Source organism: Fopius arisanus, unplaced genomic scaffold (assembly GCF_000806365.1).
Source record: "Fopius arisanus strain USDA-PBARC FA_bdor unplaced genomic scaffold, ASM80636v1 scaffold00103, whole genome shotgun sequence".
NCBI lineage: Eukaryota > Metazoa > Arthropoda > Insecta > Hymenoptera > Braconidae > Fopius > Fopius arisanus.
In genome coordinates, this window is record NW_011887842.1 from 138,169 (window position 1) to 161,566 (window position 23,398).

Genomic DNA, 23,398 nt, shown 5'->3' on the forward strand with positions numbered 1-23,398 from the left:
CTCTACTTTAGTCAATCCTCCTCAGTCTTCACACGTGTTTTCTATTATGTTTATGCTTCACCACAGCAGTAACTGTAGCTAAAAATTAACTAAAGATGATTCATTTCGATTAATCGATTTCTGATATTTTTTGTGCATCTAAAAAAACTTCAGGAAAAATTGGGAAAAACAGGGATAATAATCCATAATAAAGTTTAGTAAGAGAAAAATCTTTATATTGACAAATAACGATGATATTAGAAGACATAATTAACAAATGATGAATTGAGAGTGGCATACATCGAATGTGAAACATCGATTTCTCCCAAAACTATGGGCGGTTCGATTAATCGACGGGAATCGATTCTACGTGAATGCACTGTACCTGATTCTTGCATGTTTCGGAAGTGTCGGAGTAAAACTGTAATTTGTTAATTTATTTTTAATAAAATGAGGATTGAAACGTGTTATTTTTGCTCGTCCAGGATATACCCGGGCCACGGAATTCAATTTGTCAGGAATGATTGCAAGGTAAAGTCTAATTATTGACTAATCAAGTTATATTTATCTTCCATTATTTTTGCCCATTGAAAACTACACGTGTTTTGTTGATAAACATTTTAGGTTAGGATCTTTTAAATATTAAATTATAATTCAGTTATCATCAAATTTAATTCATTGATTGAATGAAAAATAATGTGACGTTTTTATTCCAACAAACAATTACTCTTTTTCATAAAAAAATTGACGAATAAAGAACTTAATAATGACAATAAGTTCCTTGCTTTCAGATCTTTAAATTCTGCAGATCGAAATGCCATGCAGCTTTCAAAAAGAAGAAGAACCCAAGGAAAACGAAATGGACGAAAGCCTACAGAAAAACAGTGGGAAAGGAACTGGCAGTGGATCCTTCCTTCGAGTTCGAAAAACGCAGGAATTCTCCAGTGAAATACAGTCGAGAGCTCTGGAGCAAGACCATAGAGGCCATGAAAAAGGTGGAGACCATAAGACAGAGGCGATCCAACACCCACATAATGCAGAGACTGAGAAAAGGTCGTGTCCTCGAGCAGGATAAAGACATTAAGGAAGTCGAGAGGAATCTTTCCCTCATCAGGTCCCCTGCTGCTGGCCTCAAGAACAAGAAAAAAGTCGAAGAAGCTGTCCAGGACGACCAGAAAATGGAGGAGTCCGACGAAGAAATGGAGGCACAGGAGATCGCCATTGAAAATTAATTTATCCCATTATTATTCGATAAATACACATCATCTGCTTCTATATCTATTTCTTGTAAATAAACGACTGCTTCATTTTTTAGATTAATTTCAGTTTTATCTTGGTTTTTTTGCTAATTCGGATAAATATACTTCACACTTTTTCTTTTCATTTGGTCGTATAACAATCGGAAACGGCAAATGAACTTTACAACGACGTTGTAGACATTGAGATTATGTTCAAAATGCGATTTTTTATTTGTAATAGTCCACTGGAGCCTTGAACTCTCTTCTGTGATTCAGTGATTCATTATGCCCCCCTCTATAAATATAAAATAAATTGTCACGTCTCTACTAACGTATTCACACCTGTTCTCAGGTTCGTTAATCTGTCTTTGATACCTCCCATTCGAATGAATAGAAATAAACATCTTCGACTCAAAATATCAGAAAATAACTTGAATAATTTGAATAATTAACTTAGTGGCGTGGCGCATGACGCTAGCTGAAGAAAACAGTTTCACTGTCACAAAAATGTCAACAATTCGCTCACAATAAATTTTATTCTATATTCAATTAACAATCGATGTGAATAATATCTCACTGTGAATTTTATAGTTTTAATAAAGTTATAGTTGTAGAGAATTTGGTGTAACTGCATTGCAGTCGTAATTTTTTTTTTGCCAATGGGAAGAAATTATTTCTAACCTCGAGCCACTCGATAGGCTTAATGCATTTAATATATTATAATTATTGATAATAATTTATGAGGATTTCTTGATTTATTTGGATAGAAGGAGTTTTAGTCGTGATGTCAGCAGTATTCGGAGTTTGTTTGGTACTCTTTGTACTGGTCCTTGTGATTTTAATTGCTAAACAATTGTACTGGAGCCGGCGCATTAAAAGTGTGGAGGGAAAACACGTTGTGGTAATTATGAAATTTGGATTTCAAATAGAAGTTATAAAATAAATCGTGTATTTTTTCACCGGTTCGTTTTTTATGACTTCATTCGACAGTTAATTATTTCAATTAATTATTTTAATTGTTTATCATTTCGTTCTTTTTTTTCATTCCATTTTTTACGGTCAATTCTCTATTTTTCTTTGTTTTAAAAAAATTTGTTAGATGGAATAAATCGTTTCTTTGAAGTTGATCAATAATTTTAAAACATAATTTTATAAAAAGACTTAAGACGTTTCATTTTAATTGATCGACGCAGAATGACAGAGTTACGTACTTCTCAAAATAAAAAAGTCTTACGTTGAGATTAATGATTTTCTAAAAGGAATGAAAAATATGTAATAATAATGAATATAATGATAAAGGATATTAAATGGATTTCAGATAACTGGAGGATCGAGTGGAATAGGAAGATCTGTGGCTATTTTAGCAGCGAAAAATGGTGCACACGTGACGATCATAGCTCGAGACACGAAAAAGCTTGAAGCAGTGAGGAACGAATTGCTGAGTGTCTCGAAGAATCGAGACAGCCAGAAGCATGAAATTCTGTCATTGGACATAACTGCGGGCTATAATGTCGTTGAAAAGGCCTTAAGCGATGTCGAGGGAACAATGGGAGCTATTTACATGCTCGTGAATTGCGCTGGTACTGCCATTGCCAGTAAAGTAGAGGACACAACTCCGGATAACTTGAAGTGGATGATGGATCTCAATTTCATGGGAACTTTCCATTGTATTAAAAGCGTTGTGCCGAAGATGAAGAGCGCTAGGGATGGAATTATTGTACTAACTTCGTCGCAGGCTGCTCTCCTTGGTAAATATATTCATCACTACTCAATTTTCTTCAGCGTTAGGGCTTTATCATCTGAATAAAATGCAGAAGAACCAAGAAATATATTTTTCGACAATTAGTTTCTGGATAATATCTCGGCTTTATAGGAAATCGAAGAATATCTATAGCTCTCCTATCTATAGCTTCCCTAGTCAGTCAGGTTAATTTCTACTTTAAATCTTTGTAGAAATTTAATCGAGTGCATGATAATGCATCAATCCAATTAAAAAGGGGATTTACATTATTTTCAATTTTACATAAAAATGCAAGTAAATGTTAAAAATTTGGAATATGTTGATCATTGATGAGAAAATTAAAGACAATTGAACAGTCGAGTTGATTTTAAATATTGATTTCCAGGAATTTTTGGATATGGCGCTTACTGCAGCTCGAAATTTGCCGTTCGTGGTCTGGCAGAGACTGTCGCGATGGAATTGAAACCCTACAACATCTTCGTGACCCTCTCAATGCCTCCTGACACTGACACCCCAGGTTTCGCTGTCGAGGAATTAACAAAACCTGTCGAGACAAAATTAATCTCAGGATCCTCGGGGGCAATCAGTCCCGATGTAGTGGCTCATCAGATGTTTGAGGACGCCTTGGCTGGAAAATTCTTCTCCACGAGTGGAATCGATGGTTTTATGCTCACGACTCTGTGCTGTGGAATGTCACCAGTCTCCTCATTCGCACAATTGGTCCTCGAGGTTCTACTCATGGGGCCCTTCAGGCTCGTTAGCGCTTGCTATTTAGCCTCTTTCGACAGGATTATCAAGAGTTGCATGAAAACCCGAGACCTCAATAAAAAGTCTCAATGAAGGCAGCGGAATTATTTTTAAAAATAAGTACTCAACTTTAACGTATTTCTAATTTGCAATTATAATAAATATTTTTTATCCGGATAATCCGCGACAATTCTTTAAAAAAATTTCATTTCCCCGGAAATGGCTCAAATAAAAAATCACAGCAATTTGATATAAATAATTATATTCCGCACGAAATCGTACCTGAAATGAATAAAAGGGATAAAATCACTAACTCATAAACAGTTTTGGCTTACTTTTATTAGTATCCCATAATTTTCCATTTTTTTTTTTCATTTTTCTTGTTCATAGTATAATGTTCTTCATTAAGCATTATGTTCTTACACACATAGAATGGGCGTTCTTCTCCCTCATATCGTCGTATTTGCCACAATATTCCAAAAAAAATGCAAGACACCCTCGATCTCTCGTATTGTGTAAAGATATTTAACTCTTTAATAATGAAAAATATGAATCGACGAATTGAGTCTACCAGTTAAGCCACTCCATCATTAACTTCAATTATTGTTCGTTCCTCTCTTTGAAAACATTTAAATAAATTATAATCGCGACAGAGGGGAACTCGCGATGGAGGAGAGGCTAAAGGTAGAGTCTTAATTCTTGAAAAAAATCACCACTCGATGTATCATGACTCAAAAATTATTCTCATGTCGTTAACGAAGTGAATGAAGTGAATAGTTTTTCTTCTTGAAGTTGCGAATGCAATGATTCTTAGTCAACAAATATCACTCATACATTCACTCTCTCACGTTATACAATTATTGGAATCATGAGTCATTCTCTCCAGCTTTTACTATATATTCTGTGGATCATTCGATGGAATCCTCGAGCCCTGTGTCACTTCGGGGATTTGACAGATAAATCCACGATGCAAGTCTGCTTCGAGAGTGTATTTGTCAATTAGTGGGAATTTTTCCACGATATCGACCGCTCGACAATTGAATTTCGACAATTGAAAGTGGAAAAATTGATTCGGATGTCAAGCAATGAAATCAGGTCATTTGGACGTTCATTAATTATCGATTATCTCGGAAAGGAGTGGTTGGAAAAGGATGTGTCATATTACCTTTATTGTAGAGTATACGATTTTCAATAAAAAGTGTCTCTTTATGTTTCTCCATAAAACCACTCATTATCGAAATATTCTCATTTTACCTAGAATCTCAAGAATAACGTCTCTCAAGAATAATATCTCTTTGGAACGTTTTTCACTTCTGTTAATTATTAATTATCTCGTGAACAGTTAGCTCTACAGATAAATATTATTAAAACTTTTTGTAGTTGATAAAATTCATCAGAAGAAAGTCTTGTGAAATTTTGGTATGGGATCCTTGGTTCATGAGATTATTGCCTGTTTTCTCGTTCACATCCGAATTTCTCTTGAATCCCTTCACAATTTCAAATTCGTTAAGAGAGATTTACCTAATTATTCGGGTTAATCGAGGAATAAGTAGGTAAATTAGGGAGTCGAACGGTCGAAGGTGGGAAAATGTCTGGACGATGCCGTTTAGAAATAATTTAATGTCTCAAATGTCATAAAACAATTTTTCATTTTCTCTCGAAACTTGGACTGAGGCTTCTGAGAGAATTGTGTTCATCCGTGTCATTCCATCCTGGTCAGAGGTCAGAGACCGGGTGAAATAACTTTTCGACGTATACTCGTTAATTGCACGAGGACACGTCGAAGGGGTGGGAGATAATTAAATAGAATAGGATGATTTATTTATTTTATTCAGTGGAAAAGGAAAGCTGTCTCCTAGTTTTTTTAGCATATCTCAGGATTGGAGGGAGGTAGTGAAATTTTGATAGAGACCTTTTTTATGGCTTATGAAATTTCCAACAAAAAAAAGTTCTATGAAAAACTCGATATCTCCACTGCAGTCGGAGATAATCTCGTTGGAGTCGACAGAAACGAATTCTCGAGTCGAAGGATTTTATTTCGCTTCACCATTGAATTTTTAAATAGATTCTCTCAAAAACATTTCCAGTGAGCTTAGGGTGTAGATCTCACTGAAAAAATAGATAATACTTTTGGGTATTTATTTTTTCTAGGGCCACGAAAGGAAATATGAAAATTCAGGCTCAAAGTGAAATAGTAAAAATGGAATTTGAATTATTTGAAAATGTCGAATTCTCTTGACGCGCAATGATCTACAGAGGAAATGACTATTTTTATAGGCGATTTAATTATTCACACGAAATAGCTGACATTTTCTCGTGAAATTATTCCGTTTTACTATTTCACGAGTGAATTATTCAATTTATTTTATCCTGGGGATTAAATTACCATTGGAAACAATTTTCCAAGCAATTCAAAAGGTATTACCGTAATTTACTTATTTACAATCATCATTACCGCTAATAATAGGGTTTAAATTATTGAAATACTGCCATTAACTAAAGCAATGCGCTTCTGTACAATTATCGAGGCAATCAGTGGAGTTATTTCGACGTATTCTCGGCACACACACAATATTATTTCTCCTTCAACCCTTGAGTATTCGTCGAAGAGCCTGCGACACAAGACGGATCGTGGGGCACTGGGGTTGGGTTTTTAAGGGAAAAAAAATTATATATTCAATGCATCAGTCGATCCCGAAACTCTGCACGACGATATGATTTCAATTTTTATTATTTATCATCACTCTGTTACTCCCGTTTATCCGAATACATTCGAAAAAACGAACGTGCGAGTCTCGGGCTCCAAACACGCCATTCAAAATTCAGAGATTTGGAAAAAATTCGTACGAGTATAAAGAGCAAAATCATTTGAGTCGAGACAATTAATCATCAAAATACCCCCAAAATTCTATAAACTTGAATTTTTTTGCTCAATTTTCTCATGAATTATCTTCCAATATCTCCAAATTTTAGTCATATTATTAATTTGTTAAATGAACAGAAGGCGGTGTTTAATAACTACAATAGACATTGGTACAAAAATTCAATGCTGCTACGATACCCTAGACGAATTATTTATATATATATATTTTTTAATTTATTTATTTATTCATCATTAATTCGTTTCAAAGGAGTGACAAGGACGATTCATTGATGTTTCCCAATCGTTCTCGTGTGGCAGTAACACTGGAAGGAATTCCCATGGCCAACCGAGAAAGGGAAAACTATTGTAAATAAAGAAAAAATAATTGAATTGGTCCAGGTCACACCTTTTGTTCACATCGATGTGGCGTCATTCGACCAACGACGACGTCAGTCCAACGAACTTAGTTATCATTTTCTTTATTCTTCCATTTTTGCCCAGTATTTTATCATCTCTTACTCTCATTTGCTCGGTAATATTGGACAATAGTCAGCATTTCTTCAAGTTTCTCTCGAGTTTTTTATTCACTTAGAATCTAGGCTTTAATCAAGGTTTACGGTTAGAGCGTGTGGCCGGCCCGTGCTATCCTCAGTCGCGTTTTTCCGCCGTTTTTCATGTTTATTTTTTTTTTTCATTCAATTTTCCTGAAGCCTTTCAATGTTTTCCATTTTTTACACAGACAAATTATTCGTTACCATTGAGAGATAATTATCCAATTTTAAAACGCATCGTCTAATCATATTGAAAAAAAAAATTCGCTCAATTCGCTCAGTTCGCTCAATTCGCTCGATTCGCTCAGTTCGCCGACGCCTAAAAATCTCTCAATCAAAACTCACAACTCATCTGCACTGATCACCATAAAAGCAACAGCTTCCTGGACAGAGCTCCCTAAACAATTAATAAACTCCAACATTATTTCTCAATTGTTAAATAAAATTAAATTGCCCTCAATTTTTACGGCCAACAACAATAAACAACAATATTTTTAAAACATATCTATGTGAATTATTTTCACATCGCGATCCATTAATTTGATATCATCACCGGTTAGCACAGGCGGCCAGACATGTATTTTCATTATTATTTTCACTTTACGTTATGATTTAATTATTATTATTTTTAGCTCCCCTCGAAATTCATTCTCACCCCCCCCCCTTCCCCGAAAAAAACGTACGTTCACCTTTTATACGATTCAGAAATTACACATTAACAGTAGGTTTAATGTAACACGTACGGCATATCGTAATTAATTTAATGGTATTTATAACTAATTATTTACAGACAATCACATAAATCCGTAGGTAATCTAAATATCATTCGTATAATTTTCTTCATTGTGTTTCTTTTTTTTTATTGAAGTGTCGGATGTTATTACTCCTTGATTATTTTCTGGTACGACTTTACCTCCGAGGCACGCAAAAACTCAATCCCTTTTTACTGGAGAATATTATATTAAACAAATAGAAGATACTCTTGAATTTTTATTAATAACAATTTTTTATTTATTCGGCTTTGTCTCTCGCAGATCTGTGAGCTGAAACTTGTTCAATTCCCCTGGTAGCATTCCATCATCCCTTTCAATTTCCTTCTCGCAATAATTCATTGTAATAATAGATTTTTGTATATAGGATTTATCAAAAAATTCGCAAGCTCTCGCGAATGAATGGTAGATAATATCACGTCGATAGAGCAATGCGAGGGGGATTTTTGTTTTTTTTTTCTGGGACTGCCGCCACTGAGGTCTTTCTCGTTAATTTTTAATCCTCAGAAAATTTTCTCCACATAATTACCATAATTATAATTTAAAATCAATCAGACGAGCAATAAAATGAAGGACACATCCTCCAATGTAAATATACATTTTTTCTCCGCCTCTTTGATAAATGCTTCCCCCTCAAAAATCCCCCAGCACTGTCCTAAATATCATTAATGAAATCCAAGTATGCGGAACGTAATTAATGAATGAGAAGTGTTGGATTATTAAAAAATAAAAATTCGAATAATACCTACGAGTTAATACTTCATTCCCCTATTTATCCAGGTGCCAATGACATCCTCTCCCCGGCAATATTCCCGTATTTATTCAACTCTTCAGGCGTTAATTCAATATAATGATGTATAAATGCATAATGAGATTCAACGCGTGAGAATGTACATACTCAATTTTCATTCAATAAATGAAACATCGACCACAATTGATTGCTCATCGTCTCGAGTCTCTTAATTATCATGATTAATCATATCCGAGAATTTTTATTGTCTCTGACTCTGATAAATTCTCCAAGATCTGATTAATCCATTCGATTCAATAATTTTTTTTTCGTCATCATTGTCTTTCATGGATTGAGCGAGTCAACGATTTGAGCTTTAAATCTAGTTAATTTGGATTCAGAGAAAATATTCTTTCAGTTTTTCTTTAAATTCAAAATTTTCCGGGATAAAAACAAAAAAATTACTGAAACTTTTTTTATTTTCGCTCGTTTCGCTCATTTTCCTGAATTTTCTCGATTCGCTCATCCGTAAAATATCTCAATTGAAAGTTGTAACAATAGCTGAAGCGTTCGCTCCTCCAAAAAATCTCGTAATTAATGTAATTACAATAATTAATCAGATCTGAGAATTTTTATTGTCTCTGATAAATTCTCCAAGATCTGATTAATCCACTCGCACGAATAACTCTTCCCTCATTTTATTCAATTTGTCCGAGCAAATCAATAAATTATCCACCAGATAATTTACTAATTTTTATGGATAATTATGAATTTTATTCAGTCGAGACGACAAGCAAGTGCAGGACGTCGAGTATATACACTGCAATATTTGTTTTTTATCTTCTACAACAATTATAATTTCAATGACTAGTAAACGATCGAACAAGTTTCAATTCTCCAACGAGAGATGATATTTTTACCTGATATATTTCATCAATCGTTCATACGTGAAAATGCTTCATCGATAAAATATTATACTCTGTAAACAATCCCCTGGGAACGAGTATTTCTCAAGAGTATTCTTGTTTATTTACAAGTGGACGACGAGCAATTTTATTTCATATTTATTTTTTGTTGACTCTGCCAGAGAAATTATTTATCTGCGGCGAACAGTACTTTTGGTTCCTCATAAATAATGGACAAAATGGATAATTCCTAATTATTCGTTACTTACAAATTAATTAATTCTGAAATCATCTGCAATCACCGAAGTACTGACGTCACTTATTCATTCATTTTGTGAGTGCATTTGATTCGGGCAAATCATTTCTCTCTCTTCCATTTTATATTCCGAAACACTATCAGTCCATCTGGATTCTTCGATTATGCCGGTTTGTGATTCAGCAAATATGATAATAAAAAAAATACGCTGAGAACGCGATGGGAATAATAAAGAACTGCGGAGGCGAGTAGATTGAATGTGAAGTGGCGCGTGCGAGGGCAATATCAAAATGAAAAATTACACAAGAGGAGGCAGTGCATGTTGAAATGAAAAAAAAAAATTGAGGGAAGATTGACGGTTGGGGATCGGACCCGGGGGAAGTAACCTGCCTCGATTACGTCGAGACTGGCCACGCCAATCTCCAATCTCGAAATATCGATGGAATATCCACCTCACAGATTATAAATCATCTCGAGCGCCTGTTGTTAACCAATCGTCATTCATTTACAACTCAATCCTCCAATTTCTACTCAAATCGCAATAAATTTCAAACAAACACAAGAAACAGAATAAAACACGTAAAATTAACGGAATGTTAACTAAAAATTACTGGACATAATGACTCGTGGAATCCTTCTTCGCTGTCACAATTTCTAGAGGAAATTTGAGTATGAAAGAGTGAATTAAATTTCTTCTGATAATATTTGAGGGAAATAATTATTTTAAAAACGAAAATTCTTCGAAAATGGAATGAATCAATAGATTAAAAATGTGAGAGAAGATTATTGAAGATTCTGGATTGAATTATTATAGATAATATTCATAGGAGGGGATTCAATGAATAAATAAACTCGGAGGGTGAAACTTTATACTGAATTTTTAAAGGAAACTTGAGATATTAATTCGCCGCATTGATAATTTTTTTTCAGGGATTTTACCTGGGGTTCGAGTTGAAAACTGAAAGTAGAAGCCGTTCCTTCTCGTGTAGCCTCGTTGGAGGAAGTGTGGGTGGAATTGAAATGCCCCCGGCGTGTAACGGAAGCCCGGCGCGCCTAATAGCAAAATCGATGCTGACTTGTGTTCGCAGTTTCGTGGGGCTAATGCCGGGGAACACATTTTCAGATATAAATTGTGGTTGAGTTGCGGCTTAGCATAATTCCAATCACATTCCTCCATTAATTTACATCGAAGTTTCAACGAATTCTATGAAATTTTGAAAAATACATAAAAATTCCAATTATTCATGAATATCTCTTAATTGAAAAGAGATATGAAAAAAATTATGAGTACCTTTTTTGTTGACGAGAAATAGATCTACAATAAAGTCTTCACAATTTTTTTTCTATCTTTCTCAGATCACGAGATATCCTGAGATGCTTGGGGAAACCGAATGAACAAAAGAGGGGAAGCCCCAGAATCCAAATGTCTCTTCATTGATCTTTCAGAAACGACAGAGTGAAATTTCCCCTTTTCCTCGACATTTTGGAACTAATCTTCAAGCTGCTTTAAAATGAGCTTCAGCTCATTAAAATCAGATTGTCAGGTGGGGAATTCTCGACTAGCAAGTCAGTAGATTCCCCTTGGAATGAAAAAAAGCTGTCATACAAGTACCAAAATATTTTTTTTATCATGACTGACTTTGTTTTTTTCATTAACTGATCTTCCGTGACACTCATCAGTTCACCCCAATTGATAACAGAATTAAAGAATGAAAAATAAAAAATATAAAGTGAAAAAATTAATGAAAAAATATTTACAGGACAAGTTGCAATAAGTTGGATGACAATTTCCAATGAAAAAATGATTCAGGAGCGCCATTGATCATTGAGCGAGCCTCGGTGACGTCGTTAGCACCAAGAGTGCACGTAGAAGCGTGTCGAGGTGAATTTTCATCACGTAAATTGTGGACTTTTTCTTCTTGATTACTCTCCCTTCCTTTCAACCCCTTTTTCTTCGTATTTCTTGAGTCTCTGAGGATTCAATCGGGCGGGATTTGTGGTGGGGATGGGAGGGATGATTATCGTGTAGTGTAGGCGAGTCGGATTGATCTCTGATAAGTGAAAAGGGCCATTGATAAGAGGACAAGGAGAACAAAGAGCCGTCTGCCTTGGTTTGAAGATAGACTCACTGATCCTGCTAGCCACCACAGGGCACGACAACCCCCTGGAGCTGCACTTATGCCCCTTTGGATCGCAGCAGGATGTTCACCTGAAATTTTCATGTTTTTAAATCACTACTTAACTTTGAATTTTATATTTTTAGAATAATATTTTTTGGAGCCCTTATTTTTGTCTATAAAAAATTTATCTATATCCTAAATAGCTGGCCCTATTTTTCGTGAATTCCGAGAAATTAACTAAAAATGGCTTAAACCAAATCCCAATTTGAAAAAAAGAGTTTTTAATTCATTTATGACTTCATAGTCATTGGAAGTCTAAGTTGAGAATTTTTTTCGTGAAAGGGAAATGTGATGGGTTTTATGATAGTGATATTATTTTTGGATCTAGAATTTTTGAGCGGGCGGGTAAAATTCCGGGAAATTTATAAAAAAAATATAAGCGAATACTGAGTAATAATGAGTATTTGAACCATGAAAATAAATTGGACAGGAAAATGAAATAGTCTAGTTTTTTTTATGAAACTTTCTCAGGCGTTTGATGCCTGTCATCACGGAGTGCTCGATTTTTTATTTCTCCCTCGCAGATTGTAATCTCTCAAAATTGGAACTATAATCCCCTTTTAAACTGTCATTGTAAAATATTCGTGGAAGAGGTGGTACCGCCTCCTGAAATAAGGGAAACTCCTACGAGTCGGGAATTGACTTTCCAATTTGACATTATAAATGACGATTAAATTGAACGAAATCCTACTGAATTACATTCCTGCAAAATGCCGGACTGATAAATCACTAGCTCTAACCAGATGCTCATTCTCACTCCAGCGAATTTTCGGAGGGACAGGAAATAAATTAATTACCCAAACACATCTCTCGCATTTGTCAGACGTGCGTATCAATTAGGGAAAACAGTTTCAATTTATCAATTAATTAACTTTCAATTGATTTACTTCAAGTTAGTTCATGGATTAATTGATTCGACAACAGGACGCGTGAAAAAATATTTTCTTTTACATAAAGCTCATTAAACGAGCTTTCTAATGAGTATAGTATACAGAAGCTCGATGGGAATAAAAAATTACAGAGGGATAATGAAGAATATGAAGAATTAATTAGCGTGCAGTGCACATGCATCGAAAGTAATTAATGGGTTCGGTGGATTGTGTTTCCGATGTTGAATGAAAAATGAAGAATTACCGTTGAGAACATGAAGGATGATACTGGCACTGTCGAGATTACTCGGACTGCAGGTATAATTTCCCGTGTCCTCGAGTCTGGCATTGTGTATAACAAGCTGACTGTCATACCCGTTCTCGGTAGGCGTTGGCTGATGAATGACTAGTTTACCATACGGATCATTCAGAAGCCTTTTGCCCCGATGATACCAGAATACGTAGGACGGTGCCTCGACAGACTGATTTATTACACAGTGAAGTACAACTGTGCTACCAGTCCTCACGAATCTCTCACGGTCACCCAGTATTTCGATTTTTGGCACTGAAAAAGGTTTCATTAAATTTCTTATCATTCCATTAAGGCCCAGGTGGACTGTCTGGAAAAGATCATTTACTCCAAAATTGGGACTTCTAATTACTCCGTCAATTAATCATTTTTTCCGATAATTATTAGCTAGCGGTCTAGTTGTTAACAATCGCTAGAACTCTAGCTAACAATTATTGAAAAAGACGATTAATTCCCAGAGTAATGAGAAGTCCCGATTTTGGAGTAAATTATCTTTTCCAGACAGTCCACCTGGGCCTTAATTTTATTTTTTCCTCAACCTTAAATTTACATTCTATTTTTTTCAACGAAAAATTCAATGAAATTAGGTCGGTGGTTCAAGTTGGAGGTCATTCAAAAGATAAATTATTTACATTTTTTAATGCTAATGTTTATTTATGCTTTCTGTTGGGCCTTTTTTAAGTACTTGAGCTTTTAATGGGTCTAGGGAATTTTTCGATTGCTCACCGATCACGCTGAGATACACAACGTGGCTCATCTTCTGTTCAGTCGATATCTGGCACTCGTATTCTCCTTCATCTCTTGCCTGTACATACTTTATCTGTAATGTCCACGTATCCGATCCGTCGACATATATCGTCTGAAATCTCTCATCAGCGATGAACATTATCCTGTCAACCGACAGTATGTGGGCGTCTCTACGTCGAATCCATGACACCTGCAATCAATCATCAAATCAAAGTTAAATTATAAACTATTAGATTTCTTTATTTATAAATTTCCAATCTGAATCATAATCCCCTCAAATCACTGCCGAAAATATTCCCATTATGCATTTAGAAAATTAAATAAAATTGAATTAAATTATTTGCTGTTTCAATTTTAAAAGATAAATAAACAAATTTTAGGATTTTTTTTTATTGTTGGACAATGATTTATAGATTGCACTCAGATAACGTCTAAAAAAAGATAAATGGAGATAAAGCTTTAGATTTTATTAATTCAGTTCAGATGAGCCACCAGAAATTGGAATATTCAATTAATTTAGATTTATTTAATGAATTTCGGGATTATTTTTATAATTAGTGGGGATTTCGATGGTTTTTATCGAATATCGATGGAAAATACAGAAATAGGGCCGATTAAGGCCGAAATGTTGATTGAATTTTCCGAACCAACGGTTGAATTTGTGACGTAAGTGAAAACCCCAGGAATATTAATACTCAAATTTAAGCCGAAGAAATTCAATTTAGAATGATCGAATCCCCTGAACCATAAGCCTGAACGAATCTATTCAATGGTCTTTTACTCAATTTAATTGGAAGAAGATGTCTAATGGATCGGAATGGAGGGATAATGGATTTATTCAGTTTTCCCCGGCATCTCTGTGCATATTTCATGCCCCAAGAGAACAAAGAAGCTCGAGGGAGGATAATGAAAACACCCGAGCGTCTTTAAACTCTGAATTTCTCATGAGAAAAATTCTCTACACGCCAATACGATACCTAAAGAAATTATAAAAATAAAAACACATCTTGAAGTTGCGGTTGTCCTGTATGTATTAACGAAGATATAAGAATTGTTTAAAATTTTTACTAATTTCTGGAGCGATAACAGATGCCTCTACACTGAGAGAAATATTTAATAAATATTTAATAAAAATTACGTGTATTTTCCGTAATTCTGGAGCGAAATGTGGTTGTCGGAAATTTTACGGAACTGTTACGTAATTTTTATCTAAAATCACGGAATTTCTTCGCGGTGTTCCGTAATTTTTATCTGAATTATCGGTAAAAAATAACAATAAAATAAATTTAATTTAATTTTAATTAAATTAAATCACTTAAATTTTTTGAATCAACTCCGTAATCGGTAAGTGAACTGAAAGTTCCGTAATTTTTAGTAAATATTTCTCTCCGTGTAGAATTCAATTCACAACAACATTTTCTGGTCATTAATTATTAAAGTTTTCAATTAACAAAATTATTTAAGTTTTCATTAGCCTCTGGGGGAGATAAACAAATTCTGAAAATTCCAATGGTTATGAATTCAATCGAGAAGACAAAGTAATGATGGAAAAATTTCCGATTCCCGAAATAATAGATTATCAGAGTTCATTATTATGATCTCTGAGCTACGCAATTTGATGGGGAATGAGTGAATTTGATCAATCGATGCATCGACTCTCCGGTGACGAATTATCCCTGAATTTGCCCTAATTACAGTGCCAGAGTATTTATCGAGGAACCGGAAGTAATTAACGTAATTGAGCCGTTCCACGCAGAAAGTTATATATGTGTGAAATATATCTGAAAATTTATATCAGATATATGCGAATTATACATGACATGTATATGCTAATACCTGAAATATATTCAGTATATATTTAATTAATATTTCCTATACGATATTTTTTAATTTATAAATACATAAAAATCACATATATTCGATATATCCTTCGATTGCAATATTTTTGCACAAAATATATGTATTATTATTTCCATATATATGATATATATTTGGGCATATATTTTTTTCTCTCCGAGGGCGTTTATGGCTAGTCGCATTTGTGTCACTGAGTTTATAGCAGCGACACGAATGACATTTCATTACCGTTCAACCCCCATCACTCCTTTACCCCTTTACCTCTTCACCCCTTCACCCCTTCATCCCTTCATCAACTCGTTGTGAAGGTCAGATTATGATCTAACGAATACTTCTCTCGGGAAACAATCCGTTGGAAAGTTCCAGGGATTTTAATCCGGAAATTCAATTTAGAACATTTTTTTATGGTTTTTATGCTGGTGTTACGAATTTCTGACGTAATTTTTATTCAAGGCTATATTAATTTCCATCTGCTTAATAATGAATTTTTAATGCAATTTTCCCTGAGTTTAGCTGAATAAAATCATTAACATTTTTTGAGGGTAGATTAATCAATTCTGCGAAAGAAAAAAATGAGTGGAGGTGGGGGAAATCCGCAGGTTTTTAATTCTCAAAAATACATTTATCCAAGTAATCAATGTAATTATAATTGATATACTATAATATTTTATTTATATTCAGGCAAAACTAAAAATCGAAATAATGATCTCGGGAAAACTTCCAGCTGGAAGCAAGGTATTATCTAGATAAATCTAAATTTGTAGTGATAAAAAAAAAATATAGACTACCCGTTGACATTTGCGGAGTTATTCCCCCCAGATATCCGTAGAGTAATTACGGTGAGATGCTGAAGCCCTCGAAAAACCTCGAACAGAATCACCACAAATTAAGGTCAAAGCCGTAATTAACCCACCCCCTGTCGTCACTGACCACCTCTCTTCATGAATAATCACACTTAATTTCTAATTCATGGATGACGTGTAACTGAAGGGAGCAAACGAGGCAGAGAACAACCAGAAAACTCAAGAACGTGCCGAGTTGAAATAAAGTTTCTATGATAAATGCCCGAATATTAAGTAAAACAAATTAGTTAACTTAGAGCTGTTTCAAATTACGGTTAAATTACGTTAGAAGGATCGCTGTTGTCACAAGGTACAGTCTCCGAACTCGTTGTCTCACGCGATATTTCCAAGGGTAAAACGTTGCACCATGCACGAAAAGTTTTTGTTTCTAATTGCCATAATATTGCCAATTGTCGGCGGTTGCGTTTGTACTCACAGCTAAATACGAGTGCTCTGGAGATACCAGAAGTTACTGGACACATCGTTTTACTTTTTCCAAATTTTATTCCGCAACGACAACTGTCTCGAATAATATTCCGGAAAAATTATTCCTCAAAAAATTCATGTACACCCTTCCACAAATAAAGTTTTGTATTTATGTTCGTACAATTATTTATATTGTCGTTTACAATTATTATTATTATTATTACCATTATTTTTATTTAATCCCTGCTGTATAATTTGATTGACACTTTCGTTCGATATTCCTCCAATCATTTATACATTAATTCGATGCATTCTGATCCGATGAAAATCGAATGATTAATAAATTAAAAAAAATTATTCTATTGAATCCAATTATAATTCTTCTAGAAAAGCTCTCAATTTGTTACTGAATTTTTTATCCGTTTCCTGTGTTCACCGTTGATTTAGTAATTAATTTTTTAACACTTGAAGTTTTTTTAATTAAAACATTTGGCGTTCTTAATTAAAGGAGGTAGAGTGGCCAGAGTTTATCTCAAGACGTGAGCACAGCGGCTGAAGCTAATGAAAATAAAAAGAGGTAACTGGGTGACAGGGACGTAATTTTTCCAGTAAAGATGTGACGTCATGATTACCAGGTAATTTTTCCGGTAAAGATGTGACGACATAAATCCAGGGAATAAGTCGTAAATGGTAAATATATATTGATGAATATTTTTATATATTAATGGGTATTTGTTCTCACCGATTTATTTCCCAGTTGGCGAACTTTGCAGGGCAAGAAGGCGTTTGTTCCCAATTGAGCAGTGCAGTTCTTCGGGCTGTTCTCGTCGAAATAAGGACCTGGATAAATTCCCGCGAATCTTCGCACTAAGGAATGCGATCTCGTGCTCACCCCTGTAATTCATTATAACTCATTAATAATAAAATTAAAAATCATCGAATTATCCCTCCAAGAAAAGCATCAATCAATCATCTAAAGAAAATTCACTGGAAATGAATTAAAAACCGTTTTTCGCTAGTACGTCATTTTTTAATTTTTAATTTTTCTTTTTTTTTTAATTTTTAATTTTTCTTTTTTTAAAATTTTTCTATGTATACATAAATTTTAATTCCTATATTTTTAATTTTTTATTAATTACCAATTCGCTGGGGTATCAAGTGTATTTTTGCAAATGGGATAAAGAGATTAATTAATGAAATAATTGATCTCAAACCCATGGGAAAAATAAATGAGTGAATGTCAGGGCCTTTGGTCCCAAGGGAGTGTCATCTTCACGCCCATCTAATGACCTTCATTCATTCAATCACTTTTTGCATTGCTCTCCAGTGAATCCATAAATCAAAGGCCGTGGGGGTTATTTCAAGACTGAAAATCTTACCAATAAAAAGGGTAAATCCACGCTTTTAAATCAACCTATGGCGTTAATATTTATTCGCGGCCCTTTTTCCCCGACATTTTCACACGCTCCGCATTTATTTACCCCTTATCGGGGAACAAAGTGAAATGTTATCGAGTTATGTGCACGCACCCAGTGTCACAGGTAATGAACTGTAATTAAATTAATTTATTAGGGAGAATGTGGAGATATTTTTTCCTGTGATTAACTCTTTGATTTGGATCAGTTTTCGGGGAATATCTCGGAATCTGAGGGAGATGCTAGTATTTTTGGTATGACCTTTTTACCTAATCTTATTTTACTCCGTAATTTACTGGATACTAGACTTTGAGTTATTCTTGATTTATTGGAGAAATAATAATTTAGTGAAGTAATTGGGGAATTTAAATCAGGGAGAATTTCCCTGATTTTTAAGAGTGAGTATTTATGAAACTAAAAAAGGAAATAGAAACATCTTCACATCTGGAAACGTATCTGGAACATTGGAAACAACTTTGTGATGATCAATACAATTCCAAACAATTCCCAATGGAATAATAAAATTGTGAATTTTATCGGGATTCAATAAAATCGTGAATAAATCTGAAACAATCTCGTCGTATATTCACACATTAATCCGCACTTTTTTGTATCGAAAACATATTGCTCTGTTCTTCCGAAGCATCACTGAAAATCCGCAAATGTCATTCAATCGGGAACTAGACAATAACTCTAACAACTATTCCCCGTTCACTCGGGTATTGAATTTTTTTCTTTTTTCGTGGTACATCTAATGGAAAAATTCAGCAGGGAAAATAACTGCAACCTGGTAAATGAAAGCCTCGGGATACGTGACGAGGAGATAAATGGGAATTCAATCATGTTGCGAGGAATTTATTACGGGTTTTGTAGATTGTATATTTTTTGAGTGCATTTTTTGATTCGCATTCGCCAATTCTGTTTTTTTTTTTAATTAGTTATGACCGGAAGAGCCTACGCACACTTGATTTGTTATTCATAATTCGTTATGGAAACAATCCAATAAATAAATTGAAACTAAAATAAATATTGAAGGATTGTGTAAAAAATTGGAAGCAGGGAGAATTCGATTTGGGGAGAAAAAGCAGTTGAGGTTTTTAGGAAAATTGAAAAGCTGAGGAAAGTACGAAATTACGTGGAAATTACATCGAAGTTATACTATAGTTAATTAATTATTCCTATTAAAATGATTAAACAAAATTATTATATAATTAAGTTTTGAATAATGGAATTTATCATTTGGTTTCCATCAGTCAATTAAATTTGATTAAAAAATCATTCTTCTATTCAGTATGCATTAAATTAATTATTTCTGTTCGATGAAATGAATATTCCAACTCTACAAAATTCATGAAGGAAGTACTGAAAATTTATCGATGTTTAATATTGAATTGAATTTCCAATTCACACGAATTTCGAAGAAAATCCTACTCGACACCAAATTACAGTTCAAAGATTTTCAATAATAAAACCAGTGTGACATCTTGACAATTGCCGAGCGCAATATTGCTGAGTAAATTTTTTATTTGAATCCACCGTAAAAAATTACGATTACGGCTCCTGGCTTTCCAAGTGTCTATAATACCGCCATCTTTGAATTTTGTATTTTCTATTGAATACTTCTCTCGCCGTAAAATCCCCGGAATAGTATTACTATATTTATTTCTCGCTGCCTAAATAAACTAATTCATTCCCCTCGAAATAAATCATTTCTCTGAATGTCTGACATCCCGAGAGCCGCAATCCGCCGTCATTATCCCCCAAAGTGCTCCCCGACGTCTGATATTTTTCATCCCTAAGAATTCCTCCCTCCCTCATCCCCTCTCCGAAAAATCCACTCCCCACTGATTACCCCAACGATTCCTCACCCCCTCCCACACTCAAATAAAATCCTCACCCCATTGAAACGACGAATCACCCTCCACCCCCAATCGACCCATCATTTGCCACTGGGTCAAACGTTTCGCCGTCATTGTCATCCACTCCGTCGGGAGGCATTCAATCACAACCGGAAAACGATGGGAAAGGTGAGGTATCAAAGTGAAATCGTCGCCAGAGGGTGCAACTGATCCACCCATCCTCCCCCTTCACCACCCACCGCCCACAACCCACTGAGATTCAGGACGGATCATCGAAAGATCCAAGTGCTGTTTCCGGAGGGCAAACAACTGATTTCCTCGAGATCAATTTCTCCCTTTTTCAATAATTTCTCTGACCCACATTCGTCGAGTCACTGCCCACCCTCTTCATTCGTGTTTCCATTTGGCGAATGGGGGAGAACACGACTCCCGTGACACCGCGTAATTCCTTTTGTTTTCGCTGCTAACCGGGAAAGGCCTCTGATATCAGATTAATGTTGAAGTGAAAAAAAAAAAAAAATTGTTCGGCATGAGTTTACAACCGTTGAGTCCCGTGTTTGGAGTTTCCTGATGGCTATCGAGAATTTTTTTTCCTTTTTAATGAGTCGAGAACTCGACTGGAGGGTAATTCATTGGGGTTTTGTTGATTTTTAGGGTATTATAGAGAATGGAGGGAGGAGGATGGAGGGAGAAGGATGGAGGGAGGAGGATGGAGGCAGGAGGATGAAGGAAGAGAGGGGAAAAATAGCCGAGAAAAAAGCGCAAAGTAGATTAGTGTAGATTTGAGAATTGTTATAATCAGGGTGGTCATTCGTGGTTTTATTCGGCCATTTCACGTTTTCGGTTCTGAGTGCTTCCGGTGATAGTTCGGAAGCTGGCGGCCATAGTGTTGTTTTGGTAATGATTTTTTTTTGTAGGTTAAAAAAAAGCTGCAACGAGCTTTTATGATAAATCATCGTATCTCGGATGAATTTCGAGATCTTTATGACCAAAGAAATGATTTTAAAATTTTATTCTATAATTTCAGATTTTCATTACATCACAATGTTAAAAGTACCTCATAATCCTCTGGAGATTGCGCTATATCTCCAATAAATTCCAAGTTTTTCTTATATTTTCACAGAGATTCATTCGGTTGCATTTCTCTTTTCCAAATTCCTCCAAATCCACCAGAGATACAAAAATTTTCATACCGATCTTTTTTCTAGCTGAAATTCACAGCTACAAGAACCATCTTTACAAAAATCGAGCTATTCCTGCTAGATTGGGAGATATTCCCCTCCCCAGAAACCCCCTACAACCAACTCTACAATTCCATATACTAATCCCTCCTTTCTTTTCAAATATCTCCTAATCACGATCAGATCCCGCAATTTCGATAACCACCTTTTTTGCAGACAAAACTGCGATCTACAAAAACCTTCCTCATGAAAAACCACTCCCACCGTTATATCCCGAGATATCCCGGAAAAATCCCTGGAAAAAAAAAATGTCGATTCCACAATCACTCGAGAGTTCCTCAGAAAATAATCCCCTCTCCCTACCAAAAATGGCGCAACCTCGTTAAACCTCACTCGACCGATCTCCCCAGAAAACCGATCATCCCCTTCCCCCGGAAATGAATAAAGGGAATGTGACCTCCAGTAATAGGAATTGAAATGGGCCCTATCGATCCCCCGTAATGCACCTTGTGACCCGGTACAAATTCGCCACTCCAATTCTCCAGAGTCATTCACAAAATTCACTCAGTTATTTCCAAATCCCGAGTTGCCCCATTGGCAACATGATTTTCAATTTTTTATTTTAGATTATTCCAACAGCTGCTTATCACTGCCTATATAAGTAGATAAACTGATAACTCCCCCACAGCGACGATGTACCCCATTGTTTCCGCCATGATTGTTCAACTCTTTTTGTTTATCTATTTATCTTTTGCCATTTGATTTAAATGGAGCTCTTACCAGTTATTCCAAGGACAATCCAACAGACAAGACACAGAACGTAATAGTTGACGTAGGAGGGTGTCCTCATGGTAACGACGAGGACCATGGCTGGACTAACATCTCAGTGATAACACAACCGCCAACACATTATCTCCCACTTACACACACCTATCATCCGTCATCAGATGATTCCACTGATTTTTCCTCCGAATCATCGCGACGTATCAAACAATCACATAATCCTTGTGGAGATCAACGGCATTCGTCACCGATTAAACTTTATCCTGACACTTTATCCACACTCAATGATAATTTTTAGGTACCTTCAATTATTATTTAATTTTTTCAATAAAGTAATTATTATTTTATTTTTGAGTTTTTTTTAAATTTTTTTGGCGGATTGAGGTAAATTTTTGAGTGGGTCTCCTTGGGTCTTTGAAAAAGCGTGTGCTTGTGGTGCTAGTCTGTCCCGACGTCCCGGGCGAAGCTCTGGCACAGGCCGGGCTCCCGTGGCACTGCCCGCGCCCGCCCGGGCTACGCGCAAGCGTCCTCTTCCTCTAGGAATCACTCAGTACCCTCTTCTTTTCACCCTTTTTACGCGCGTCCTCACTTCGCCGGTACCACCATTTCCGACGAATAACTCCGTTTGAGGGGGACCACCGAATTTTCCGCTCATCCTTCGGCCAAATGGCACGTACGGGGAGGGGATTCAGCGATTCATCAGGAGGGGACAAACTTCAAATTACAAATTACTTCATTAAATATTTGTGCATGATTCACATTTTTTATTCTTTACGGTATCACAACTGGAATTTGAGGATTCGAAATCGAAGGCCCGGATGGACTGTCTGGAAAAGATCATTTACTCCAAAATTGGGACTTATTACTCCGTCAATTAATCGTCAATTAATCGCCTAGTTGGTGACAACCGCTAGTACGCTAGCTAACAATTATTGAAAAAAATGATTAATTGCCAAAGTAATTAGGAATCCGAATTTCGGAGTAAATGATCTTTTCGAGATAATCCACCCGAGCCTTAAAAGACATTTTTTATTGGTATTATATTTTATTTTTTAGGTCATTTTGATTATTCTGAGTGATTTGGACGGAGTGGGAGGGAGTTCTGTAGCTCAGGAGGGGGGAGAACTTGAAGAGACTTTGAATTAGGAA

General features: G+C 35.4%; 3 protein-coding genes across 6 annotated transcripts; 2 read left to right on the plus strand and 1 right to left on the minus strand.

The window, feature by feature from the left end:
- The first annotated feature begins 336 nt into the window (after nucleotides 1-336).
- On the plus strand, nucleotides 337-1,299 carry RpL24-like (ribosomal protein L24-like). The gene is made up of 2 exons (XM_011312514.1): nucleotides 337-510; nucleotides 771-1,299. The coding sequence occupies exons 1-2, from the start codon at nucleotides 430-432 to the stop codon at nucleotides 1,209-1,211; spliced, it is 522 nt and encodes a 173-aa protein (XP_011310816.1). The 5' UTR covers nucleotides 337-429; the 3' UTR covers nucleotides 1,212-1,299.
- Nucleotides 1,300-1,402: 103 nt separating this feature from the next.
- Kdsr (3-ketodihydrosphingosine reductase) lies at nucleotides 1,403-3,929 on the plus strand. Of its 4 annotated transcripts, none has more exons than XM_011312516.1 (4): nucleotides 1,403-1,569; nucleotides 1,985-2,118; nucleotides 2,536-2,965; nucleotides 3,344-3,929. In XM_011312516.1, exons 2-4 carry the CDS (start codon nucleotides 2,002-2,004, stop codon nucleotides 3,796-3,798), a joined length of 1,002 nt encoding a protein of 333 aa, XP_011310818.1. In that variant the 5' UTR covers nucleotides 1,403-1,569; nucleotides 1,985-2,001; the 3' UTR covers nucleotides 3,799-3,929. The 4 variants fall into 4 exon arrangements, with proteins under 4 accessions (XP_011310818.1, XP_011310820.1, XP_011310821.1 ...); XM_011312518.1 differs by having other exon boundaries at nucleotides 1,988-2,118; XM_011312519.1 differs by lacking the exon at nucleotides 1,403-1,569 and adding an exon at nucleotides 1,585-1,778.
- Nucleotides 3,930-10,569: 6,640 nt separating this feature from the next.
- LOC105271150 (defective proboscis extension response 4) lies at nucleotides 10,570-22,678 on the minus strand. Its single transcript, XM_011312520.1, has 5 exons — nucleotides 22,247-22,678; nucleotides 17,754-17,905; nucleotides 13,866-14,076; nucleotides 13,095-13,394; nucleotides 10,570-11,989 (listed from the first exon to the last, which is right to left on the minus strand). The coding sequence occupies exons 1-5, from the start codon at nucleotides 22,332-22,334 to the stop codon at nucleotides 11,799-11,801; spliced, it is 942 nt and encodes a 313-aa protein (XP_011310822.1). The 5' UTR covers nucleotides 22,335-22,678; the 3' UTR covers nucleotides 10,570-11,798.
- Nucleotides 22,679-23,398: the final 720 nt, after the last annotated feature.